The sequence below is a fragment of the Prionailurus viverrinus genome, chromosome A1 (genome assembly GCF_022837055.1).
Source record: "Prionailurus viverrinus isolate Anna chromosome A1, UM_Priviv_1.0, whole genome shotgun sequence".
Taxonomy (NCBI): Eukaryota; Metazoa; Chordata; class Mammalia; order Carnivora; family Felidae; genus Prionailurus; species Prionailurus viverrinus.
The window spans coordinates 68,115,112-68,139,261 of record NC_062561.1 but is presented as its reverse complement, the minus strand read 5'-3'; the positions used below and the strand labels follow the sequence as shown (position 1 = coordinate 68,139,261).

Genomic DNA, 24,150 nt, shown 5'->3' with positions numbered 1-24,150 from the left:
CTAAAAATGAAAGAGGTCATGAATCCTTACTGAAAACTTGTTCTTCCCCTGCCAAGAACCAAGGGGAGATCGGCAAATTTCTATGCTGTTTCTGCCAGGCTCACTGTGAGTATAATACTCCTTTGTGTGCACAAGGATCTGACATTCCTCCCTGCCCTGGGTGGGCCCACCCTTAAAACCCTAAGCTTTAGGCTACCTGGGAAGCTTGAGATTTCCTTGGGGGCAGGGCCTTCAGTGTTCGCTTACATCCTTGACTCTTCTTCCTACTTCTTTTCTGCCCTTAGATGCTTTACTTTTAAGAACTAAACCATTTATTTAGAGGGCATTATTAATATTTTAATCCAGCATGTTGTATTTTTTTTTTAGTAGAATTTCAGGATCTCTGGTTCATCATATTGCTGGAAACTGAAGTGTTACCTTTTGATTTGCGAAAAGCTACCTTAAATCATATTCTCAGGGTAATTTTCCAGGATTTAAGGCTCACTCCTCTGAGGGGAATGAGAAAGAACTTGTCGGCCAGTCGCCAGTAGACAGTATTTTAGCAATCAAATCCACTGAGTTTAATTTATTACCCTTTTTTGAGTATCTTCTTTGTTCGAGGCACAGGGGCTGGCATCAGCATTCTTGAGGGAATTAGCAATTTAGTATAGATCTGTGTACTTGATATGCTGTCTCCTTACTGTTGAGATGCCTAAAAATGAATGAGGTGCTGGAGAGAGCTGGAGGCCATGTGTGTGAAGGTTCAGGGCAAGTTTTGGGGAAAACAGTGATGAGTTCATTAGACATCTGTAGATTATGAAGTTGGAATGCAGATTTCTTAGAATAAGTCTTCGATAGAAAGGCATAGAAATAGCTAAAGATAAATCCTATTTTCACCTATGAATCTTCTCAGGTTTAACCTCTTGCTAGTATTCTGTAAATCAAGTGGAAATACTTTCTGTCCTATTACAAATTTAGTTCCTTCTCTCCCTTCTCTTTATGTAACCTGTCGTGGTGAGTGATCACCATAGAGAAAAATTTACCTCTGCCAAGCCTTCTCTGAATCTCCTCATGTTAATTGCTTCACCTGCCTTTCCAGAATAATTTATAGAAGTCTCCGTTAGGTCACTCACATAGCATCACTGAAATGCACTGTTTTGAAATTGTTTTTCCTTCTAAATGAATTTGCCTGCCCTGCTAACAGTAATAATAAAAGCTTCGCTTGTGAGTGCCGCATATGTGAGTAGGCACCCATATATCTACAGCCTATAACTTGTGAGATGGGAATAAGTACACCCGTTTTGCAGATGATGATGATGAAACTGAGACATACGAAGCAAATAACTGTATCCAAACTTTACCGTGACTAAGTAGCAAGACTAGGCTTTGAAGTTGATTTGACCCCCTCACTGGCAAGAAGGTCACATTCTGTACTTTTGTTACTGCTCTAGTGCCTGGAGTGGTTTCTAGCTCAGAGCGTGTGCTCAGGGGATATTTACTGAATGAAAAACAACATTGAGATAAGTCTTTAATGGAAGCCTTTATGAACTTAGAGTGATCTCCAACAAATATTTACAGATACACCCAAGTTTTGAGTCCTGGGTTAGGTGTATGGCACCTATCAAATTCTAAGTGTGTGTACAACTGCATACACACGCGATACAAAATGAATTAAGTAATTGTCATAGAATTAGAACTTTATTTTTTTTTAAGTTTATTCATTTTTGAGAGCAAGGGAAGTGCAGAGAGAGAGGGGATGGGACACGGAATCCGAAGCAGGCTTCAGGCTCTGAGCTGTCAGCACAGAGCCCGATGTGGGGCTTGAACTCACAAACCGCGAGGATCATGACCAGAGCTGAAGTCAGATGGTTAACTGACAGAGCCAGGCACCCTGAAGTGGACCGTTAATATCCTGTATTGCAGAATCAAAATATTTGGGTATTTGTATCTCTAACCTATCATAAGATTTCCATCACTTAGCTTGGGTGGGTGAACTGCTGCAGCTATAGGCCAAATCTGGCCTGCCACCTGTTTTTATAAATAAAGGTTTTGTTGGAACATAGTCACGCCCATTTGTTTACATGTCTGTGTCTGCTTTCGTGCTGTAAGGACAGAGTTGAGTGGTTGTGACAGATGATGTGGCCAGCAAAGCCTAAACTACTTACTATATGACCCTCAGAAAGTTTGCTGACTCCTGGCATAGATCACTGTTGGTACATGACTTGGTTAACCATTCCCCTGCTCTATTTCAAGGCTCTTCATGCTAGATTTGAAATTCAGCCAGGTGATGCTTGTCTGTTCATAAATGGACTTCGTGTGGATATGAGTGCTTATGATCCTTTTAGGTAAGTATTGAATTACTGATACAAACTAACTATGACTTGTATAAAGGCAAATGTTGTCCTAAGTTTTGTATTTGCCAAAATGCAAATAATTACTTTAAAGGTAAGTCAAATACATGTGTTTGTGCAAGACTTCAGAAAGTCTTGTATTTGTCATGGGCAGAATTCTGTTATTATTTTGGTGGAGTACTCACAAGTGTCTTAGAACGCAGAATTGGGAGAGACCTTGGCAACATCTGTTCAGATGTGAAAATTGAAGTTTCTGAACTTTCGTCCTATACTTGTCACATTGTTGGGAACGGTCTTTCATGAGTAGGTCTGTCCGTTAGCAGGGAAGTTCCTTGGGATTGGGCTGAGCAGCTGAGGACTTCTACCCTCCAGAAAGGAACTGAGAGGAACATGACACATTTCCCCAGAAGAATGAAAACAAAAAGAGTTTAAAGGACTTCTATTTGTCAGAAAGGAAATTTGAAATTATAGAATGCAGGGTATCTGTTTAGGTCAAAAACAATTCTTGAAAAATGCTGTAGGGCAAAATTACAAAGTATTGTGTTTATCATGGCCACTGATCCATAAATTAGTCAAGGGTCAAACAGAAGAAAACTCAATCTGAAATTATTTTACATTTAAAGAGAAGCATAAAACTACTTTAAAAATTAATAAGGTAAACTGAGTAAACACAATACTTTAGTTCAGATATTCTATTTTAATTCAATTGAATAAACTTTCATTGAACTTCAGTTAATGAAATGTTTATCATCTTTTCTTACCAATTTGGAAAGAGTAGGAAAGTATAGGAATGACTGAGAAACATAGTAGTTCAAATGAGGCTTTTCTCTTTATTTAGTTGGATCCTTGGGAAAAATGATAATGAAGTATCTGTAGGCTAAGTACTGTACATAGAGTAGAGTGGTTGTTAGCTCCTGGCCTGTGAGCTTCAGGGGGACAAAACTTCATCTGTGCTCAGGAACAGTGAAAGTGGGTTTAAGAGAGGGAGCAAAAGGGATGCCTGGGTGACTCAGTCGGTTAAGCGTCTGACTTAAGCTCAGGTCATGATCTCGCGGTCCGTGAGTTCAAGCCCCGCTTCGGGCTCCGTGCTGACAGCCCAGAGGCTGGAGCCTGCTTCAGATTCTGTATCCCTCTCTCTCTCCACACAACCCCTGTGTCTCAAAAATGAATAAACATTACAAAAAATTTTTTTTGAGAGAGGGAGAATGGTGGGTAGATTTCGGGAAAGTCTGCATAGGAACATTTTGCCCAGTAATTTAGAAAGGCTTTAGGCTGTTCAAGAAATAAAGCCCCCTTGGCTCCTCCACCTGGTAGGTAGCGATCTGCACAACACGTAATACAAAATCACTAGTCGTAACTACTGTAATTCCCTCCAAGGAGGAAAAGAAAACGCGTGAGGATATTTAGGTTTTCTGGCATTTTTAGCCCAAAATAAACAAATTCTCCAAAAGAAATCAGAACATGTAGAATAAAACCAGTGTGGAGCATGAAAGGAAGTGATTCAGGAGAGAGGAGAAGGAAGGAAAATATCCTATTACTGAAATTATGTCCTAAATCTAGAGCAAGGTCCTGTGCCACTAGTACTTCAGAATTGCCTGTTTAAGAAAAGATTGGGAGTGAGGAATTAGCTTCTTTCCCATCTCCTGTCTCATTGCATTTTGGCTTGTTGAGGCCTGATACCATGCACCGTGACCTTCAGGTCCTGGAAGTAGTGGGAGGAGCTGGCGCCTCCATGGGTCAGGCCTGCAGTGGTTCAGTCATGGCCCAGGCCGAGCCTGGCTCTCCTCCCCAGCGAGGTTAGACAGCAGGAGGCTGTAGCAGTGACCAGGGAGGAAGGCAGGTAGGGCTGAGCAAATTTGGAGCTCCATAAATGGTGTTTCACACCTGTGCCCTAAAGCCACTGACTCATCTTTTCCTTTGAACAATCACCTCAGCCACAGATTTGACCAGACAAGCTGGTGCCAAGTGGATATTAAGCATTTTGATAACCAACCTGTTCTGCTTGAGTGGTGTCACCACAGTATACCTGCCAAAGAGACAGACGGAACAAAGGCGTCTTGATATCCCTGCTTGTGTGGGGCTTCTTTGTGTATCTGAAGTTATCCGACTCACAATCCTTCAGGGCTCTTGATAAATACATATTTGTAATGCACGCAGCATTAGAATTCAGTATTGCAAATTAATTCAATATTAAAATTCAATTCAGTAAATATCTGAGTGCCTGCATGCTACAGAAGCTGGTCGATATTGGGGGTATAATGGTAGAGATAGAATAAGTGGTCTAGTCGGATAACTGATACCAAATATATAATGACAGTGTGAATTATAAAAGATAAAGTGCAGTGCTCTGGGAGGTTATAACTCCAGAGATTTAAACTAGTTCTTGGCGGAACATAGGGACAAGTAGAAATGTCAGATTTCTTCAAGGAAGTGATAATTTAAGCTAACACTTAAAAGACGAATCAGGCAATGTGGACAGTAGAGGTTCTGCAAGCAATGGGGTATTTGGAGAAAATGACAGTGGACTCCTTTGGCCGGGCTGTGGAGTGAGAAGCCAGAAGAAGCTGAGGCCACACACGTGAGAAGGGTCAGCTTGCGCGACCCAGTTTTGGATTTTTGCCTTTTGTCTTCAGGGCTGGAGAAGCCAGTGAAGGGTTCTAAGCCAATCTAAAGATAGTACCTGTTTCAAAGAGAAGCATGAGAAATTACTTTGTTTCACAATCTATAGATATAAGGCATTTTCTTTTTTTAAAATTTTTTTTCAACGTTTTTTATTTATTTTTTGGGACAGAGAGAGACAGAGCATGAACGGGGAGGGGCAGAGAGAGAGGGAGACACAGAATCGGAAACAGGCTCCAGGCTCTGAGCCATCAGCCCAGAGCCCGACACGGGGCTCGAACCCGCGGACCGCGAGATGGTGACCGGGCTGAAGTCGGACGCTTAACCGACTGCGCCACCCAGGCGCCCCAAGGCATTTTCTTAATAAATAGACCTAGCATATTTAAAGAACCTTTTTTTTTCCCCATTGGTAGCCAAAATTCAGGATTTGAAAAGAGTAAGGAAGAAACTAATGCTTATAGAGGACAGCTGTATGCCCAGTAGTGAGTTAATTTAATCTTAATACCTTATACAGTGATTATCACCATTCTCTCTTTTAGATGGGAAAATGACACTAATGTCACTCAAAGATAGGGATACAGCTGGCAAAAAGCAGGATTCAAAACCTCATGCTCTTTCCAGTGTACTGTGTAACTCGATCAGGTTTTTCTCTCGATGGTTTTCCTTGGAGACTAGGTTGGGATAACAAAGATGGTAGATACAAAAACTGTGGAGAATATTTTTTTTTATTTATTTTTTTAATTTTTTTTCAACGTTTTTTATTTATTTTTGGGACAGAGAGAGACAGCATGAACGGGGGAGGGGCAGAGAGAGAGGGAGACACAGAATCGGAAACAGGCTCCAGGCTCCGAGCCATCAGCCCAGAGCCTGACACGGGGCTCGAACTCCCGGACGGCGAGATTGTGACCTGGCTGAAGTCGGACGCTTAACCGACTGTGCCACCCAGGCGCCAAAAACTGTGGAGAATATTAAAGTTGTCCAAAAAGAGTGACCAGTAAGCATCGTAAAATGTTCATTTTTTAAAATTTTTAAATTTATTTTTGAGAGAGAAAGACTATGAGCCGGAGAGGGGCAGAGAGAGTGGGAGACACAGAATCTGAAGCAGGCTCCAGGCTCTGAGCTGTCAACACAGGCCCTGACACAGGGCTCGAACCCATGAACCACGAGATCATGACCTGAACTGAAGTCGGAGGCTTAGCCGACTGAGCCGCCCAGGTGCCCTGCATCATAAAATTTTAAAAACGGAGAGAGCACTGGCAAGCAATCTGGAATTCTTATCTTACAAAATAAGAGAATTTAGACCAAAGGGGTTAAGAATTTCAAGAAGCCTCACATGAAGTAGCATGGTAGCCCAGACTAAATCTTATAATTAGATTGGGATTTGGGGGATCTAAGCTAGTGCTCTTTTGAGCATACGTGTCATCTTCTCATAGATTGGAGGCGGGTGGGTAAAAACGGTGCTTTGTAAAGCAGTGGTCAGGAGTGTCTGGGGTACAGACATTCAGAGCCAAGTCATCCAGGCCAGCTGAAAACACTAACAAAAACCAGCTTTTGTAAGAGTTCGGATATTAGATCTCAGCCTTCTAAGTGTAGATCTCTCCAGGCCTGCCTGAGCATGGTATTCTGAAATCCACACATTGCTTTATTCTGATTCTGTTCATTTCTGAAAAGCGAAGTGACTTCTTCCGTGGTTGAATTTTGTGATGAAGCAGTTCGGTTAACTATTATAAATATGAATTTTAACACTTGGTTTCAAAAAGCAATAAAGTCCTTTCTTGCCTGGGAAAGCTTTACCTTTGCAAACACACACACACACTTTACCACTACCTGTAAAGTCTTACCTTTACAGATACAGGGAAGCACTGCCTTCCTATAGCATTCATACCCCAGCTCTGTCCTCACCCACTGAGAGGCCTGGGCAGGAGACCACCTGTCTGGGCCTCGCCTGCATCACCAGGACGTCCTGAGGCGGTAGTGAGGTGCGCTCTGTTTGGGAAGGACGTAGACTTACCTGGAACACAGTGTGAGCTTGATCAGTAGAAGTGTAAGGAATCAAATTGCCCAAACTTTTTGCCAGTGGGATTGTATATTGATGTTGTTATTTTTAGCAGTAATCTTCCTGTCGTGTTTAAGAGCTCTCAAAGTGTTACATATATGATGAGAAATTTTAGTGTGTGTTCTAAACAGATGTGAACTTTCATGTTTTAATGGGGCTTTTTCTGTGCTAAAATGTTATGTCATGGGTCCCCTTGTTTTATTAGTTGATTTACCAAAATGGTGACCTAGTATATTTTTCCCTTCCTTTTTGGCTTGCTCAGGGATGAGCATATCTTCACTTCTTTGGTAAAGAGTGTAATAAATATATCTTGTTGCTTTGCCTTTTAAATAGAAAGATTTTGTCAATGTACACAAAAAGTCAACATGAGCTTACCCTAGATAATTAGAACTCCTTGTTTGTTAATAAGTTTTATATTTTTCCTGATATTCATAAAAATACCAGTGGAATCTGTTTCTAATGTTTAAGAAACTTATAAACGTTAAAGTTTTTTTTAATGTGGCAAATGAAAGTAAAACTCATTTCTTTTCTTTAAAAGAATTTTGGATATGCTGAAACTGGAAGGAAAAATGATGAATGGCCTTCACAATCTTGGGATCAGCAAAGAAGATATGAGCAAATTTTTAAAATTAAAATCCCATGTTTGGGACCATACCTATGCATTAGATATTAGGCATTCTTCTATAATGGTAAGTGCTTATGTGTAGTTCCTTTTAAAAAAAAAAAGGTTTTTTTAATGTTTATTTTTAAGAGACAGAGACAGAGTGCGGGCAGGGGAGGGGCAGAGAGAGAGACAGATAGGGAAACACAGAGTCTGAATCAGGCTCCAGGCTCCGAGCTGTCAGTGAAAAGCCTGACGCGGGGCTCAAACCTACTAACCAGGAGATCGTGACCTGAGCGGAAGTCCGACACGCTTAACGTACTGAGCCACCCAGGCGCCCCTCATGTAGTTTAAAAACCTTTAGTAGCTTTAAGACTGAACGTAAAACCCATTGTTGGCAGGCCTTCAAATAAATGTAAGCATTTTGGAGAAGGTTGCAGGAGAACTCCGAAGAAAAGTGAAAATACAGACTCTTCCCCTCTGATTTCTTGTATTAGCTTTCCTGTCTGTCCTGTTCTCTGCGTTTCCTCGCAAGAACTCACTCGTTCAGGATCCGTCCCAGCTTTAAAAAAAAATAATAAACACAAATAACCCCATGAACGACAGCAAGAATTGAACATCCACTATTAAAATCAGTGGAATGTAAGGATGCCACCTACCATCACGACAAGCTCGTCTGGCCGGTTCACAGTGGCCGCAAGCCTTCCGGTCGGTGCTGCACCTGCGGGATTGGGCGTCTGCTCACGTCCCCGCCTGCTCGCAGCTCCGATGCCCTCCCGAGTGAGGCCCGTGAGGCTGTCGGTGGCCTTCTCCCTCCTTTCGTTTCTAGGCTGTGAAATACTCTTCTCCCCACTTTCCCTTCGTCGTGCTCCCTCCAGCCGGGCAGCTCCTGCTCGCTCTTCGGGCTGCAGCTCCCAACAGCTGGGACCGAGAGCAGCTTCGGAGGATGTGTTCCTGTGTGCCCTGTGCAGAGGAGTCCCAGCATCCCCTTACGTTCGGCGATTTGCCAGAAGGACTCACGGAGCCTAGAAGTTGTCATACTCGAGGTTACAGGCTGTTGTGAGCAGAACACAGAGTGGCGTCCGCAGAGGGAGAAAGCACGAGGTGAAGTCCAGGGGAGACCAGGCGCAAGCTCCCACGTGCTTCACTTCCTGCATGACCATGCACGCCAGGCGCGCTCGAGCCGGTCTGTTGTGTAGGCATACGGTGGCTGGGTGACTGAGGTCAGCCACTCAAGCTCCTGGCCCTCAGACGGAAGGCAGGTGTTCATCCTGTCATGTTCATGTTCGCTCTGTACAGACTGCCAGAGCCTGCAGCGAGGTCCTCCGCGAGGGAGAGAGGCCGCAGTCAGAACCTCTTAAGGGCTCAGTTACCGGAAGCCAACCTAGAGGACCTTTGTCACGGAAACAAGCCCTTGTACAGAACGTGCAAAGTGTGAGCAGCGTGGCCCACTGAGTTAACCCTTTCTATCCCGCCACGTACACACACGTGTGTGTCTGTATACGTATTTATTGTTACACGATTACCAATCCTTCCTTATACTTTAGGCAGTTAGTTTTTATAATTTTGCAATTTTGTCCTGTGATTCTTTGAGGACTTCGTTTCTTACTAGACCATATAAACTTGAAAGTAGGAATTTTTATCCATTTTTTTCCTCTCACCATTATACCCCTGGTTTTAGTAGGTAATAAATATAAATATTCTTTGAACGAATAAGTAAATATTTATCTCAAACCAACATAAAACATAATTTTTAGTCGTGAAACTAGGAACATTCTAGTTACAACATATCACCATTATGATTTAACATTAGTATAAAAAAGTTTGGCAGTTAGAAAGGAGAAAATAAAAGTATCATGTGGCAGATTATATAACTAAAACTCCTCCAAGACAGCTGTTACAATTAATAAGACTTCAGTAAAATGGGTTTGAAGTGACAGCAGATCAAAAGCTTTATTTCCAAAAGCCACTTGGAAGACACAATGATTTATTCATAATATAAAAATGCAAGTACCTGGATAATATCTTTACTATGTAATAATCTTAATAATGAATAATACAAACTGCAACTTAATTGAGGAAATATAGACAGATATAAAGACAAACGGAAAGAGCATTAATTGGCAAAGACTTCGAAGCAGTTGTGGCTGTGGTGCCTTTACAGCATTTATAGACTTTGATCAAGTAATTTCACTGGAAACTCACATAAGGAAATAGTGGGAAATGGAGAAAAGTGTTTATACCCAAAGATATGATCACCACTGCATGTTTTTAAAGCAAAATAGAAGTGAGTTAAGTATGTAATAGAGAAATGTTGTAAATTTTATATCCATGTGCTCAGGTATTATTCAGACACCAAAATTATGTTTATAAGGATTGTGTGTATAAGGATGTGTCAGGAACAGTGACTGTGCTCTCATGTTAAGTAAAAATTATTTTTTTAATTTAAATTTTAAAAAAATTTAAATTAAAAAAATGTTTTACATGTTAAGTAAAAAAAGACTATCTTACATGATAAGATAGAGGATCAGAAGGAAATGTATCAAGATGTTCTTATTAATGGGTGGTGTGGTTTAAGGGGTAGTTGGGTCTTTTTCTTCATGCTTTCTGTAAAGGCCAAATTTTTAGCAGGTATATTTTACTTTCTATGATCGGGGAAAAAAATTTTTTTAGAGATTTTATTTTTAAGTAATCTCTAGACCCAGCATGGGGCTCAAACTCACAACCTCAAGAAAAAGAGTCACACACTCCACTGACTGAGCCAGCCAGGCACCCCAGAAAAAAAAATTTTTTTTTTAATGTAAAGAGGCATAACCTCTCTGAACATCTTGCTAACTGTCTCATGTAAAAATTTAAGGGATTTTCTTGGAAGTATCTCAGTTTTTATAGTTCTGTCCTACCTGAAAAGCCTTCTCACTTACAAATTTAGTCTACCATCCAAGAATCATGGAAAGACAACACCAACAACGAAATGCCATATTCCCTAAGTTATTAATTAGTTTATTCTCTAGTGTATTATTAGTGTATTCTCTAGAACACTAAGTGCCTTGTTGTAAATGTTTATTGCTACTGTGTTTTACTGCTCTTTAGACCATATTGTCTCATTGGCTAGATTTTACTTTGACTTGGAAATCTCTAAGCTCCATTAACAGATGTCTTCTCTAAAAATGTTTCATCAGAAAAAGGAATGACCATGTTAGTAATCCTAATACTTTGTGACTTTCAAGCATTCGTGCATTTGTAGAAGACACTGGGAGTGTGGGCTACAATAAGAAAAGGAAAGTAGTCTTCAAGACTACTCTTAATAAGAAATAAGTCAATAAGGAAACCTTGCAGCTCCATTTATAAAATAACATCCTGGTCCTCCCGGGTTGGCCACGAAGGCCAGTCACCACTGGAGAGGGGCAGCCTGATGCTGTCCCCATTGCCCCTTGTCCCCCCAGTGCCATTTCCCCACTGCATTGCTGTGACAGCTCTCTTGATCCAGCTCTTGGACACCTTAGGAGACGTTCTTTTCCATTCTAAGAGTATCAAAGTAATTTTTTATTGAGATAAAGTGTGTATAAGATATGCTCCTTTAACCTTTATAAGTGTGTGATTTGGTGGTATTAAGTACATTCACAGTGTTGTAAAGTCATCACCAAGATCCATTTCCAGAACTTCTTCGTTCCAAACAGAAACTCTGTAGCCATTCAGCAATAACTCCTTCTCCCCTTCTCCCCAAACTCCCTGGTAACCTCTGTTCTACTTTCTGTCCCTATGAATTTGCCTTTTCTAAGTGCTTCATAAAGGTGAGATTATATAGTGTTTGTCCATTTCTGTCTGTATTTCACTAGGCATACTGTTTTCAAGGTTCATCCATGTTGTAGCATGTGGCAGAATTTTATTCTTTTTAAAGGCTAAATAATAGCTTAATTTTTTAAATACCCTTTTTTGCATATTATTAAGGGAAATTTTGTGTCTCAAATGCTTTTATTTTTCCACTTGGAAAGTATCTGCTTTCAGTAGATAATTATTTGTGAGAGTTGATTTTCTGGATTCCTTTAAAAAAAACTGGCAAGAAATGCAGAGCTCTGGGTTTGAGTACTCTTCACCTTGGTCTGTGAAAGCAAAATTAACTCATGCATAAGCTTGATTTTTGCTTAGATTTGCTACCTCCCAATATGATATGTATTTATTTGTTTACATATAATCTTCTCCCAGTGGCATGTGAGCTCTATAAAAACCAGGACTTTGTTAAATATCCTCAGCATCCAACAGGCCCTATCACATAGGAAGCACTCAGAAAATCTGTTGGATGCCTTAATGTCAAAACAGTTATTCATGAACAAAAGCAATACTTTGCGTTTAATTCTTTTTCTCCCCCTGGATCTGTTTCTGTACTTTTTGTCTTTACAGAAAAAGCTGAGTCACTGAGTTAGATTACTTCGACCTCTGTATTTATACCCTCCCCAAAACAAACCCTGGCAGTTTATTTCTTAAAATCTGCATGCTTAAAAGTTGAGTAAAAACTCAAGAAGGTCATTGAATATTCTCCCATCCTTGGTGGTTAACCATTTTAGGTTTCTCTCACCAGACGTCAGGAGACACAACTTAAATTTTATATAGTTTCGTTTCCTGTTTGTTGTCTTGCCACAGTACATCAGGTTTCACTAGTATTTTGTTAAAGTCTGTAAAAATGACCATACAATTGTATGCTTGGCTCCTTTGCATTGTAATTCCTTTTCAGTCTAATGTGCCAGACCCCCCATCATGAAGGGGGCTGGGTCATATTCCACCAAAACTACCCCTGCCCCTAGCTGCAATTTTCTGTCTTCTATTCTGGGATATCCGTGATGTAGCCATATTCCTGAGTTGCTTATGATCATTTTCTTCAATTTCCTTTTCTTTAAAGTTCCCAAGTCACCCTAGCCATTTGTCATCCTATCAAAACAGCTCTAATTCTTTGTTTTTGTCACAAAATGACAGTGATAAGATTAAAAACAAACACTAGTCAGCACAGGCAGAAGAAATGAATTCTTTATCCAGATTAAGAATGTAACTTGCTACCCACAGTGGGCCCCACAGTCTATGACAGCAAATTTCCCATCCAAGCCCCATAATGTTGTAAATCAGCTTACCATAGACACATGGGTTTACTCTGGACTCTTAGTTCCATTGATCTATATCTTACCCTTATGCAGACACCACACTGTTTGATTACTGTAGTTTTTGTAAGTTTTGAAATTGGAATTGTGAGTCCTCCAAATTTGTTTTATTTTATTTTAAGATTATCTTGGCACTCCTAGGACCCTTGCCCTTCATTATGAATTATAGGATCATTTTGTCCATTTCTGGAAAAAGGACAGTTGGCATTTTTATTGAAATTTCATTGAACCTATAGATAATTTAGAAGGTATTGCTATTTTAATACATTAAGTCTTCTGATCCATGAATATGGGATGCCTTTCCACTTGGTCTTTATTTTCTTTCAGTGATCTTTTGTAGCTTTCAGTATACAAGCCTACTACTTGTTAAACTTATTTCTAAGTATGTTATCCTTCCTGATGCTATTGTAAATGGAATTGTTTTCTTATGTATATTTTAGGATTTTTCAATGCCTCTTAATTTTTTGTTGAACATGGGACATTTTGAACTAGAAGTCAGATTCTCACCTTCCCTGGGTTTGTTGTTACTGTTTGCTGTTGTTTTTATCATTTGTTTAGTGTCTTCTCTGAACTAACTTTGTAAAGTCTATATTCTTTTTTGTGTGTGGCCATGGAAATCTCTGTTATTCTAGCCTAGTCATCTACTCAATTTTGGACAGAGATTTACTTAAATCCCCGGACCCGGAAAACCTTCCAGTCTTGAATAGGGGCTCTATGTGTGTGGCTGAGGGAGGAGGGGGCAGCTTGGGTCAGACCCTCAGCCAAGCGGTGTGCATGTGCCTCAGCCTTCACTCCCTGCTTGCACAGAACTTCAGAGTCAACCTGAGAAGAGAATTCGGGGCCTTTCAGTCTTCCCTGGGCATGTGCAGGGCCATTTAGAAAATCCCAGGAATATGCCAGAATGTCTTAAAACCCTATTTCCCAAAACGTCTCATTCCCCAACCTTTCTTCACTGGATTTTGACTACTCTGCTTTCATCCCAACCGTTTTCTGTTGCCTCAGGAAGGAGTAACTAAAACATCTGCCCATAAATGTTTTCCTCAAATTGGGTTTGCAGCTCTAACACTGTTATGACTCAGTCAGATAAAGCCCTGGTTTTCAGTGGGTTTTCTAGGAAGTCACCAGACCGTTCAAACAAAAACTAGAATTCTTTCAGAATGAGGTCCATTGTACTTTCTCCAGTATTGGTACTGGAATTCAGGCTGCTGTTGTCAAAGTTACTGATAAGCTTGGTAGCAGAAGATAGGGCTGGGATAACTTATCACACCACAAATCTCACTGCTCTTACTGAGACTCAGCCATTTTTCTTCAGTATTCTCAAGGTTGCTGCAAGCTTTTGGTTATTTTTCATAGTTCTTATGATGTTGATTCCCCCCCCCCCCCAGATTTTCTAGTTTTTTGTTGCTTTTATGTAAGGGTGGAGTTTTGGAATTCCTTAGCCATTTTGCTGATGCCACTCCCTCAAGAAAACCCAAAGGTATAAATTATAAATCTTTTAAGTGTTTTGCTTCTCTCAGAAAGAGAGTCATCGTGTAACACCATGACCAGCCTTGTGTCCTTTTGCTGACCTGTGTAGCTCCTAGGACGCTGAGGAGATTGTCTGGTAGGTTCTACTCTGTTAATAACAATGTCTTTTATTCAGTGTCTTGGCAGCCCAGTAGATACAAAGGCCAGAGTTGTGACCAACGAAACTAATAGAGGTAGTTCATTGGAATTTCAATGCCAGCTCTCAATGCAGCTTTGTGAGGTCACGCTCACAAAGCTCATTGCTGCTGCTTCTGTAAATTTACTTGAAGTGAGAAATGGGCAGTTCAGTCTCTGGGCCTATGCACCCAATTTCCATTGTCTCTGTAGTTCTCCAAAGTAGATCAGGGTATCACGTAGGTGAGTTTACCCAGCACCCATGCTATAAATTGGGCCATTGCTGTAGTGTTTGTTCTCACTGCAGTATTTGTGGTAAGAATCACCAAGGGCACTTGTTCTATATGGAGATTCCTAGGCCCTATTCTGAGATTCTTGCTACTTGGTAGGTCTGAAGGCCGGCCAAGGAATCTGCATTTTCAGTAAACACCTCCAGCTATTTTGATCCATATTAAAAGTGACTCTGCCTCCAATCATTAATCAGGTTCAGTGGGACAGATACATAAAGCATTATAAGGCCAGTTTTTCACATAAAACCAATATTAAGTGATCAGGGGGATCAGATATTCATATCCTCTACTCTGGTGCCTTTTCCTCCACTGGCCTCGGATTCCCAGAGAACAATGAACTGATCTAGACACTGCTAGAGTCTACCAAGATTTCCAGTTCATAGGGGATTCCTAGCATATTGCCAGGATCTTTAGAACTGTTCCCATTACCTTCACATCTTGGCAGGAGTTATCTCAGAAACATAAGCAAGATATATCACTACCTACTTTTCCAGGGAGACTGAAGTTCTCCCTTCTCCCTCCCCTCAGTATTACCAGGACAGATGGTAGCAGAAGTAAGCTAATCACAGATCCCCATCATACTTGTTAACCACAAAATGGAAATTGTTGCAGCTGACCCAGTTACCCCTGCCCGCGTGTCTTTATGGACTTCCTCAGTACGTCCCGGACTGAACCGTCTCCCTTTCCTGTCCTCTCCCCTCAACAACCTGCTTCTATTAACAGCTGCTGTCTCAATGTTTGGTATGCTGCTCCTTTCTGAAAGCCATGAATTACCCTAGATTTTCCCTCTTACTTGTCCCTCTGTGTGTGTGTCTCTGAATTCAGTCTTCTCTCTGAAACCACTGCCTCTGACTTGGTTCAGCTCTCCAAAACCTCTAGAACACTGCAGAAGCCGCCTAATTTCTTCAGTCCCAATGGTCTCCTCCCTCCTTTCTTCTGGGACTTTGAGGGGCATGTGATAGACCGTTTGCCTGTGTCGTTCATCTCTCTTACCCTTTGTTTGAATTTTTGCACTGTTTTTTTCTCTGTGTACTTTAGTTAATATACACTTGATTGACCTGTCTCCAGCTGACTTATCACTGTCTTCCTTCGTGTCCAGTCTACAGTTAAGAACTAATTAGGATTTAAGTATAGAGTTTTAGAATCTAGAATATCCCAGGGCGCCTGAGTGGCTTACTCAGTTAAGCAACTGACTTTGCCTCAGGTCATGATTTCACAGTTTGTGGGTTTGAGCCCCATGTTGGACTCTGTGCTGACAGCTCAGAACCTGGACCCTGCTTCGGATTCTGTGTCTCCCTCTCTCTCTCTGTCCTTCACCTGCTTGTGCTCTGTCTCTCTCTTTCAAAAATAAACATTTTTAAAATTTTTTTTAAAAAACTAAGTAAAATCTAGAATATCCTGCTGGCTCTGTTTTTAAAAAATAGGTTTTTCTCTTAACATTTTCCATCCTTCCATCCATTTTCTTTTTATTTTTTTTAAGTTATTTATTTTGAGGGAGAGGGAGAGAGAATGAGCAGGAGAGGGGCAGAGAGCGAGGGAGACAGAGGATCTGAAGCGAGTTTAATGCCCATAGCAGCAAGCCCGATGCGGGGCTCAAACTCACAAACCATGAGGTCATGACTTGTGCCGAAGTCAGATGCTTAACCGACTGTGTCACTCAGGTGGCCCTATTTTTGTTCTTTTTTTAATATGTAAATCATTAAAGTCCTTGTGTAAGTCCTATGTTATCTGGTTTTTCTCTTACGTTGTAATATTTGGTCCTTTATTTACATGGCAGTTTTTGAGAGGAGCCCCAAATTGCCGATGTCAAGTCACGGAAGCAAAGGCTTGTAAGGTTTGCCCAGCAGTCCAGGCAGCAGGCCTCCCCCGGCTCTGTTGAGGCAGGTTTCTGGGCTTTGTGAGAGCTCTTCTGCTGTGTGTCTCACTTCTAGGGGCTAGCCCTCCCTCTCCTTTTCTCAAAGCACGGTGTTTACCAAAGTCTTAACACTTTGAACTTCAACTTCTGTCTCCTTATTACCATGCCCTGGCTGCAGTTTCAACTTCCCAGTGTCAATTCCCCCTAGCTGCTTTTTTTTTTTTTTTTTTTGGCAGTGTTGAGGTGAGTATGTGTGTGTATGCTTACGTGTGCAGGTTAGTAGTCAGCAAATGAGAGGAATTTGTATAAAGACGGTTTGTTTTCTTCCCTGCAGTTTCCTCCTCTCCTGGATTCTCCCCACCCCCACCCTGGCCCAGTTCCTACCATTTAGGAAACCCTAATTTTAACTTCTGTCTTTCCAGCACAATATGGCTGTCAGTTTCAGTTTAAATTAGTTCTTCCAGGCTGCAATTTTGAAAATGCCCCTAGGGATAGAATTGAGGTGAGCATGGAGCTTTTCCCTTAATGCCTCCTGCTTTCAAGGATTGTAACTCCTTGACTCTTGATTGTTGGTTGACCTTACCTCCATGTAAACAAAGGTTTATATGTTTTCCGCCCGCTTTTAGCATGTTTCAGGCAGGTGGCTTAGTCTAGTGTAAGTAGTTACCTCTTGATTCTAATTGGCTTTCCAAGGTATCATGTTTTATTTTCCTTATGTCTGAGGGTTTAAATTTGAGAAGGGAGGTGGAGGACCTCATTGCCTCCTCTACTGCTGATAATTAAGATAAACACTTATCTCTCTCAAATAGTTTATGGAGAGTAATTTCTATGCAATCTTACCTATTCATTTTTATTGAGAGAGAACACGTGCGAGGGTTGGGGGAGGCTACTGGGAGAGGGAGAGAGAGAATCTTAAGCAGGATCCACACCCAGTGTAGAGTCTGATGAGGGGCTTGATCCCACAACCATGAGACCATGACTTGAGCTGAAATCTAGAGGCAGGCCCTCAACTGACAGAACCACCCAGGCACCCCCAATTTTATTTTTTAATATGAAAAACAAACCTGAATAGAAGTCAGTTGTTCTGGCGGGGGAAGGCTTACTCTTAAAGGCCATGGTAATAAAAATTGTTGTACATGATGTATTCCTTAATGTAAAGAATATTCAACTGGCCTCTTCCATTTAATCAGAAATATATAAATTTCTGTGTATGATTTTACTTGTTTGATAGAATAAAAATTGGCTTTGAGGATGATTTAAGTGTTAATATACTTAAAGATTTCTGGATTCTTTTCTAGTGGATCAATGACCTAGAAAATGATGATCTGTACGTTACATGGCCTACAAGTTGCCAGGAGCTTCTAAAGCCAGTGTTCCCTGGAACTGTACCTTCCATAAGGCGTAATTTTCATAATTTGGTGAGTTTTATTTTGACATTTTATATACATCTTTTATAGAGATGTCAGCATTCTTTTTGGATTACCTTGTTCTTGGTAAATAGACATCTGTGTAATAAGAAGGAAATACTTACCTGATGCAACAAGCTTAAGGTGGCATGACTGACTGTCCAAAGCCAGCAGTGTCACATAATCTGCCTCTTCTTGTTTACATGTGCTTTTATAATACCAATATGATATTGGTGGTGAGTTACTTTTACATTTTCTGAAAGGAATTTGATTGAACTTTTTCCTTCTGTATAATAAAGAACTAATGATTAAAGTTTAGTACATTTCAGGGAAAAACACATAAATATCACTTTACCATCCATGTCTGAGTTCACTATTACAATATTAAATAACCTTATAGAACTTTGAAATGTGTAGAAAATACTTTTTTCCCACAAAGACAAATTTCCTACAGCAAGGTAGAGAGAGCAGTTATGTTAATGCTATTTTTTTTCAAAATTCAATTACTATCTTTTAAAAATATTAAAATCCAGTGCACATTTAGAATACGATATTTCACTTCACATAAAAAAATTTTCTTTGTGCTGTGGTTCAGAAAGAGGATGAATAATCTGGTAATTAAATTCCATGTCTTATTCAGATGTGCAGCCTTTAGAAATCCTTCATTATCTGTGAAGTTCTTATATAAAATTCTTTAGTATTGCTAGAAATTTCTTTAAAAAAAGATTGTACCTTGAATTTCATACTTTTAGCTACAGGAATCAGACTAAACTTGAATTTCATGAAAATTCCAAAATGTTAAAACAAAATAGTGATTATAAACGATCTACTTTCTTTTAGGTTCTGTTTATTGATCCTGCCCAAGAATATACCTTGGACTTTATAAAACTTGCTGAACTTCTCTATTATCACAAAATTCCTCTTAGGTAATTGTCAGTTTATAACATTAAACTATCAACTGAAGGAAATCTGTGAAATTCATGTTGTATTAAGGAGTATTGCATTGAGTGTTAATGTGGGATTCAAAGCAGTGGTGGTCTCTAATGCCCAACACAACACAGCTCTGTTGTGAAGTATCATTTACCTTTATGATCGACTATGTTAATCAAAGCTGCTTGGTAGTCTCATTTATCCCGTTATTTCCTGAGAGAGTGATCTCATCACTTTGGGTGCTTATAGATGGATCCATTTCCCTGGGATTGGGTTAAGAATACACTTTCCGTTTTTTTTTCTTGGAAAAACACAATCATTTAATAATATCACCACCAGAGAGAGTTTGACAGTTTGGAAAAATCCAATAGGTAGGCGGATGTTGGTGAATAGACATTACAAATCAAACCTTTTCAAATTAAGTACTTCCCCTCCCCCCTCTATTAACACATTCCGTCCATCTAGATGTTATAGTCTAGTAATGTTTAAAAATGGTGGTTGGTTGTGACTCAAGGGGTAGTTGTGACATTCCTTCTTCACCTTCTTTTCCCAGAATTGGTTTTGTGTTCGTTGTTAACACAGATGATGAAGTTGATGGAGCAGATGATGTCGGTGTCGCTCTTTGGCGAGCTTTCAACTATATTGCAGAAGAACAGGATGTGTCACAAGCGTTTCTTTCTGTAGTACATGTGAGTGTGTGCATGAGGTATAATTTCTTTAGAAAGTATAGTGGGTTTTCCTGCACTATTCCTGTAATTACTATCATTTATTATTTTTATCTTTCAAAGTTTATAAAAAAAATGATTGTGAGGATTAATACAGATGATGAATTTAATTCTTGCAGCTTCTACCTGAAATACATAATGTCGTCCCCACTTTACAAATTAGGCAACTGAGACTCTGCCAGAGTGGATGAATTTTCTTGGGTTTATTCAGCCACTAATGGAATTTAGATTGTATATAGAAGTTTAGAAGAAAACATACTCATAGAAAATGATTAGTCAAGGATGAATTCTTTTTTTTTTTTTAATTTTTTTTTTCAACGTTTATTTATTTTTGGGACAGAGAGAGACAGAGCATGAACGGGGGAGGGGCAGAGAGAGAGGGAGACACAGAATCGGAAACAGGCTCCAGGCTCTGAGCCATCAGCCCAGAGCCTGACGCGGGGCTCGAACTCACGGACCGCGAGATCGTGACCTGGCTGAAGTCAGACGCTTAACCGACTGCACCACCCAGGCGCCCCAAGGATGAATTCTTGAATGAGGTCTTGAACAAGATTATGAATAAAAGAGGTTACTGCAAAGTTAAACATTCTAAATGACAAAATATGTAGACCCTCCCTAGAGAATTTCAAAGGAGAAGGAGATCACTTCATGACAGCAAATTGAGGGGGAAATGGTAGGATGGGTACTGAGTTTGACAAAGAGATGGTATAAGAAAAGTTATAAGTTGGTAAACACCTGATTAAAGAACAAGAGGTGAGAAGATTATTTTGTAATTGAGGTTTTGAAACTACTATGGCCCATCATGGAAAAGATATATTAAAGAACTATGTTGTTATTATTAAGGACGTCAGATCATAGATTAAAAACTAGTTTCATTAATTCATTGGTCTTTTGCTTTCAACCGTTATTACAACAAGGACTGGTTCTTCTTCAAAGTGAGAATGAAATTACCAAAGCCCTGTAAACTCCCTACCCTGCTTCTGTAGCCCCGGGAAAACCACTAAATACCTCATTTATTCACTGTCCTGGGACACAGAAACAACCTGCACCTCAGTGACTTGGGGATACACTTTGTTCTGTAAAAGAGTGCTGTGGAATATGTGTCATTCTTGTATCTCAGTCTATTTTACTAACTGATTAGTGTAAGAGTTTATAAGGACTTCAGATTGACATATCTTTTATTGAAGTCCGGCTACCTTATCGTAAAAGGATCAGTATGACATTCAAAACTAACAAAACTTGAAGACCTTTGAAATTCTCTTTACCTAAGTAATCTTAATTCTCTCCTTTGACTCTTATATCAGACATTAATTTGCATGTGATGGCATATTTCTCAATCGCTGGCCTTTTGAAATATCTACTGTGATGTTCAGCATAATACTGTAGCATCTTAGAAAAACAAATTACATTTGAAACCATAGGATTCACTACGAAGCAGCATAAAAGTATTAAATGTGTGCCATAGCCTACAAGTTGTGCTAACTTATTAGAGGAAAGAGAGGGAAAAATGAATGAGGAAGGAATACCTATAACATACTAGAATTCACCAGGGTCTGAAGTGTGAGAATGGTCATGGTTATTCAAACTATGTATGGTCTTGGGGCATCTGGGTGGCTCAGTTGGCTAAGCATTCGACTTTGGCTCAGGTCATGATCTCACAGTTGGTGATTTCAAGCCCAGTGTCAAGCTCTGTGCTGACAGCTCAGAGCCTGGAGCCTTCTATGGATTCTGTGTCTCCCTCTGTCTCTGCCCCTTCCCAGCTTGTGCTCTCTCTGTCTCACTCTCAAAAATAAATAAACATTAAAAAAACCAACAATGTATGCTCTTGACCCTAAAATTTCAATAGCCCATGGAAAAGTAAAACATGATTGAGCTAATAGCATTCTGTTGGAAATGTATTGTATCCTTTAGGTGACTTAGCTTCACTAATTCAGAATAATTTGAGCAAAATTTAGTCTTTTAGTAAAATACCTGAACTATAAAGTCTCTTTAATATTATTCCAATGCTTCCATGAGAAAATTATTTTATCTATATGAAATAATTTGAAAATATAGTATCAGGAGAAAGAAATATTATAGCAGACAAAGTTATAAAAGTCTATGAAAATTATTGAAATGTGTTAGAGAGTTATGGTAGAGTAAGTACAGTATTTATAGCAAAACAATTGACTTTGTATCTCAGCTCTCCACACTGGCTATACAAACTTACAAGTAATTTGATTTTCTCTTCCTACCTTACAAGATTAAGAGCCAAAAAATAGGATATTACATAGTTGATGAATATTTGTTGAATGCATGTTTGAGAATGCAAAAGTACCTTAAGACTTTAACTTTTGGCCATGAGAGGTAACTGACAACACATTAACCATCTCACCATAAGCACAAAAGTGGACAAAAAACATGAAATAAGTTTATTTTCAGAAGTTCAACAAGAAGTAACATGAACTAGGTTCCTTCCAATTCCGTGCTACTTCAGGAGAAATACCAAGAAGAAGAAATACAAAGAAATTCTTTAGGCTGAAAGGAAATGACACCAGATGGTAACTCAAATTCACACACAAAAATGAAATGGTAACCATAAATAAAAATGTAAATATACGGGTGAATATAAAAGGCTATATGAATATATTTTATTGTGTTTGAATTGCACAAGATTGACTAAAGCAGATTTTAACATATAGATGTAGTACAAATGACAATAACTGTACAAAGGAGCAGAGGATGAAATGGATCTAATTTGGGACTTAAAATTTAACATTTGTCAACATAAAGTTAGGATTAATAGGAAGCAGAGTGGAGTAAATTGGCACAACTGAATATCCACATGCAAAATGATGAAACTGGATCCCTATCTTCCACCATATACAAAAGTTAACTGAAAATGGATTAAAAAGTTGAACATAAGACCTGGAACTGTTTCCTAAAAGAAAGCATAGAGGGTAAGTAAGCTCTTCGTCATTGATCTTGGCAATGGTTTTTGGATTTGACAACAAAGTCAAAGGCAACAAAAACAAAAAAAATAGGGGGTTTATATCAAAATGAAATATGTCTACACAGCAAGGGAAACCATCAGTGAAATGAAATGGCAACTGGAATGAGAGAAAATATTTGCAAACTACCTATTCGGTAAGGAATTAATATCTGCAATATACAAGGAATTCATACAACTCAACAGCAACAAAACAAAAAAATAACTCACTTAAAAAATGGGCAATAAGGGCTACCTGGGTGGCTCAGTCAGTTAAGCGTCTGACTTCAGCTCAGGTCATGATCCCGCAGTTTGTGGGTTTGAGCCCCGTGTCAGGCTCCGTGCTGACAGCTGGGAGCCTGGGAGCCTGCTTTGGATTCTGTGTCTCCCTCTATCTCTGCCCCTACCCCGTTCCCGCTCTTTCTTCCTCTAAAAAATAAATAAACGTCAAAAGGAAAAAAAATTTTTTTTTGAAAGGGCAATAGAAGGGCCCCTGGGTGGCTCAGTTGGTTAAGCATCGACTTCCACTTAGGTCATGATCTCACAGCCTGTGAGTTGGAGCACTGTGTTGGGCTCTGTGCTGACAGCTCAGAGCCTGGAGCCTGCTTCGGATTCTGTGTCTCCCTCCCTCTCTCTCTCTCTCTGCCTCTCCCCCACTCGTGCTCTGTCTCTCTCTCAAAAATAAAACATTAAAAAAAAATTTTTTTTAATGGGCAATAGATCTGAATGGAAATTTTTCCAAAGAAGACATACAGATGACTAGCAGGTGTATGAAAAGATGCTCAGCTTGATTAATCCTCAGGGAAATGAAAATCAGAACCCGCGATGAGCTTTCACCTCGGGTGTCTATCTATTATCAAACAAACAAGAAAACAAATGCTGGCATGATGTAAAGAAAACAGAACCCTCTGAGACTATAACTGGTATAGCCATTATGGAAAAGTCTGGAGGTTCCTCAAGAAATTAAAATTGTAGGAGGTTCCTACAATTTGAACCAGCAATCCCACTTCTAGGTGTATTTCCAAAGGAAATCAGTATCTCAAAGAACTATCTGTATTCCCACGTTTACTGCAACATTATTCATGATAGCTAAGGTATGGAAACAATGTAAGTGTCCATCAGTGGATGAATGGACGAAGAAAATGGTGCATCATATACATGAATTAGAACATCAGACTTTAAAAAGAAGGAAATCCTGCCGTTTGCAACAACATGGGTGAATCTGGAAGGCATTAGACTCAGTGACATATATCAGACAAAGACAAATACTGTGTGATATCACCTGTATGTGGAATCTAAAAAAGCTGAAGTCCTAGAAACCGAGAGTAGAAAAGTGGTTGGCACAGGGCTGGGCAAAGTGAGAAAATGTTAAGTATAACTTCCAGTTTTAAGAGGAATGAGTGATGGAGATCTAATATATAGCATGTTGACTGTGGTTTGATGATACTATTCTGTGTAACTGAAATTTGCAAAGACTAGAATTTTAGTGTTCTCACCAAAAAGAAAACCTGTGTGCAGCGATGGATATATTAATTAGTGGTGGCAGTTCTTTCACGGCGTGTTCATTTACCAAATTATCATG

At 39.7% G+C, this 24,150-nt stretch overlaps 1 protein-coding gene across 2 annotated transcripts in view; it reads left to right on the top strand.

The window, feature by feature from the left end:
* UGGT2 (UDP-glucose glycoprotein glucosyltransferase 2) overlaps positions 1–24,150 on the top strand; it is a 191,250-nt gene that overhangs the window by 75,723 nt on the left and 91,377 nt on the right. For both annotated transcript variants that reach the window (XR_007154714.1, XM_047870316.1), the window contains exons 11-15: positions 2,233–2,324; positions 7,544–7,694; positions 17,838–17,957; positions 18,786–18,871; positions 19,429–19,564. Coding sequence is in view for 1 of the 2 variants with exons in the window: in XM_047870316.1 (XP_047726272.1) it covers positions 2,233–2,324; positions 7,544–7,694; positions 17,838–17,957; positions 18,786–18,871; positions 19,429–19,564 (585 nt within the window). In the remaining variant the exon portion in view is untranslated. The remainder of the gene's footprint in view (positions 1–2,232; positions 2,325–7,543; positions 7,695–17,837; positions 17,958–18,785; positions 18,872–19,428; positions 19,565–24,150) is intronic.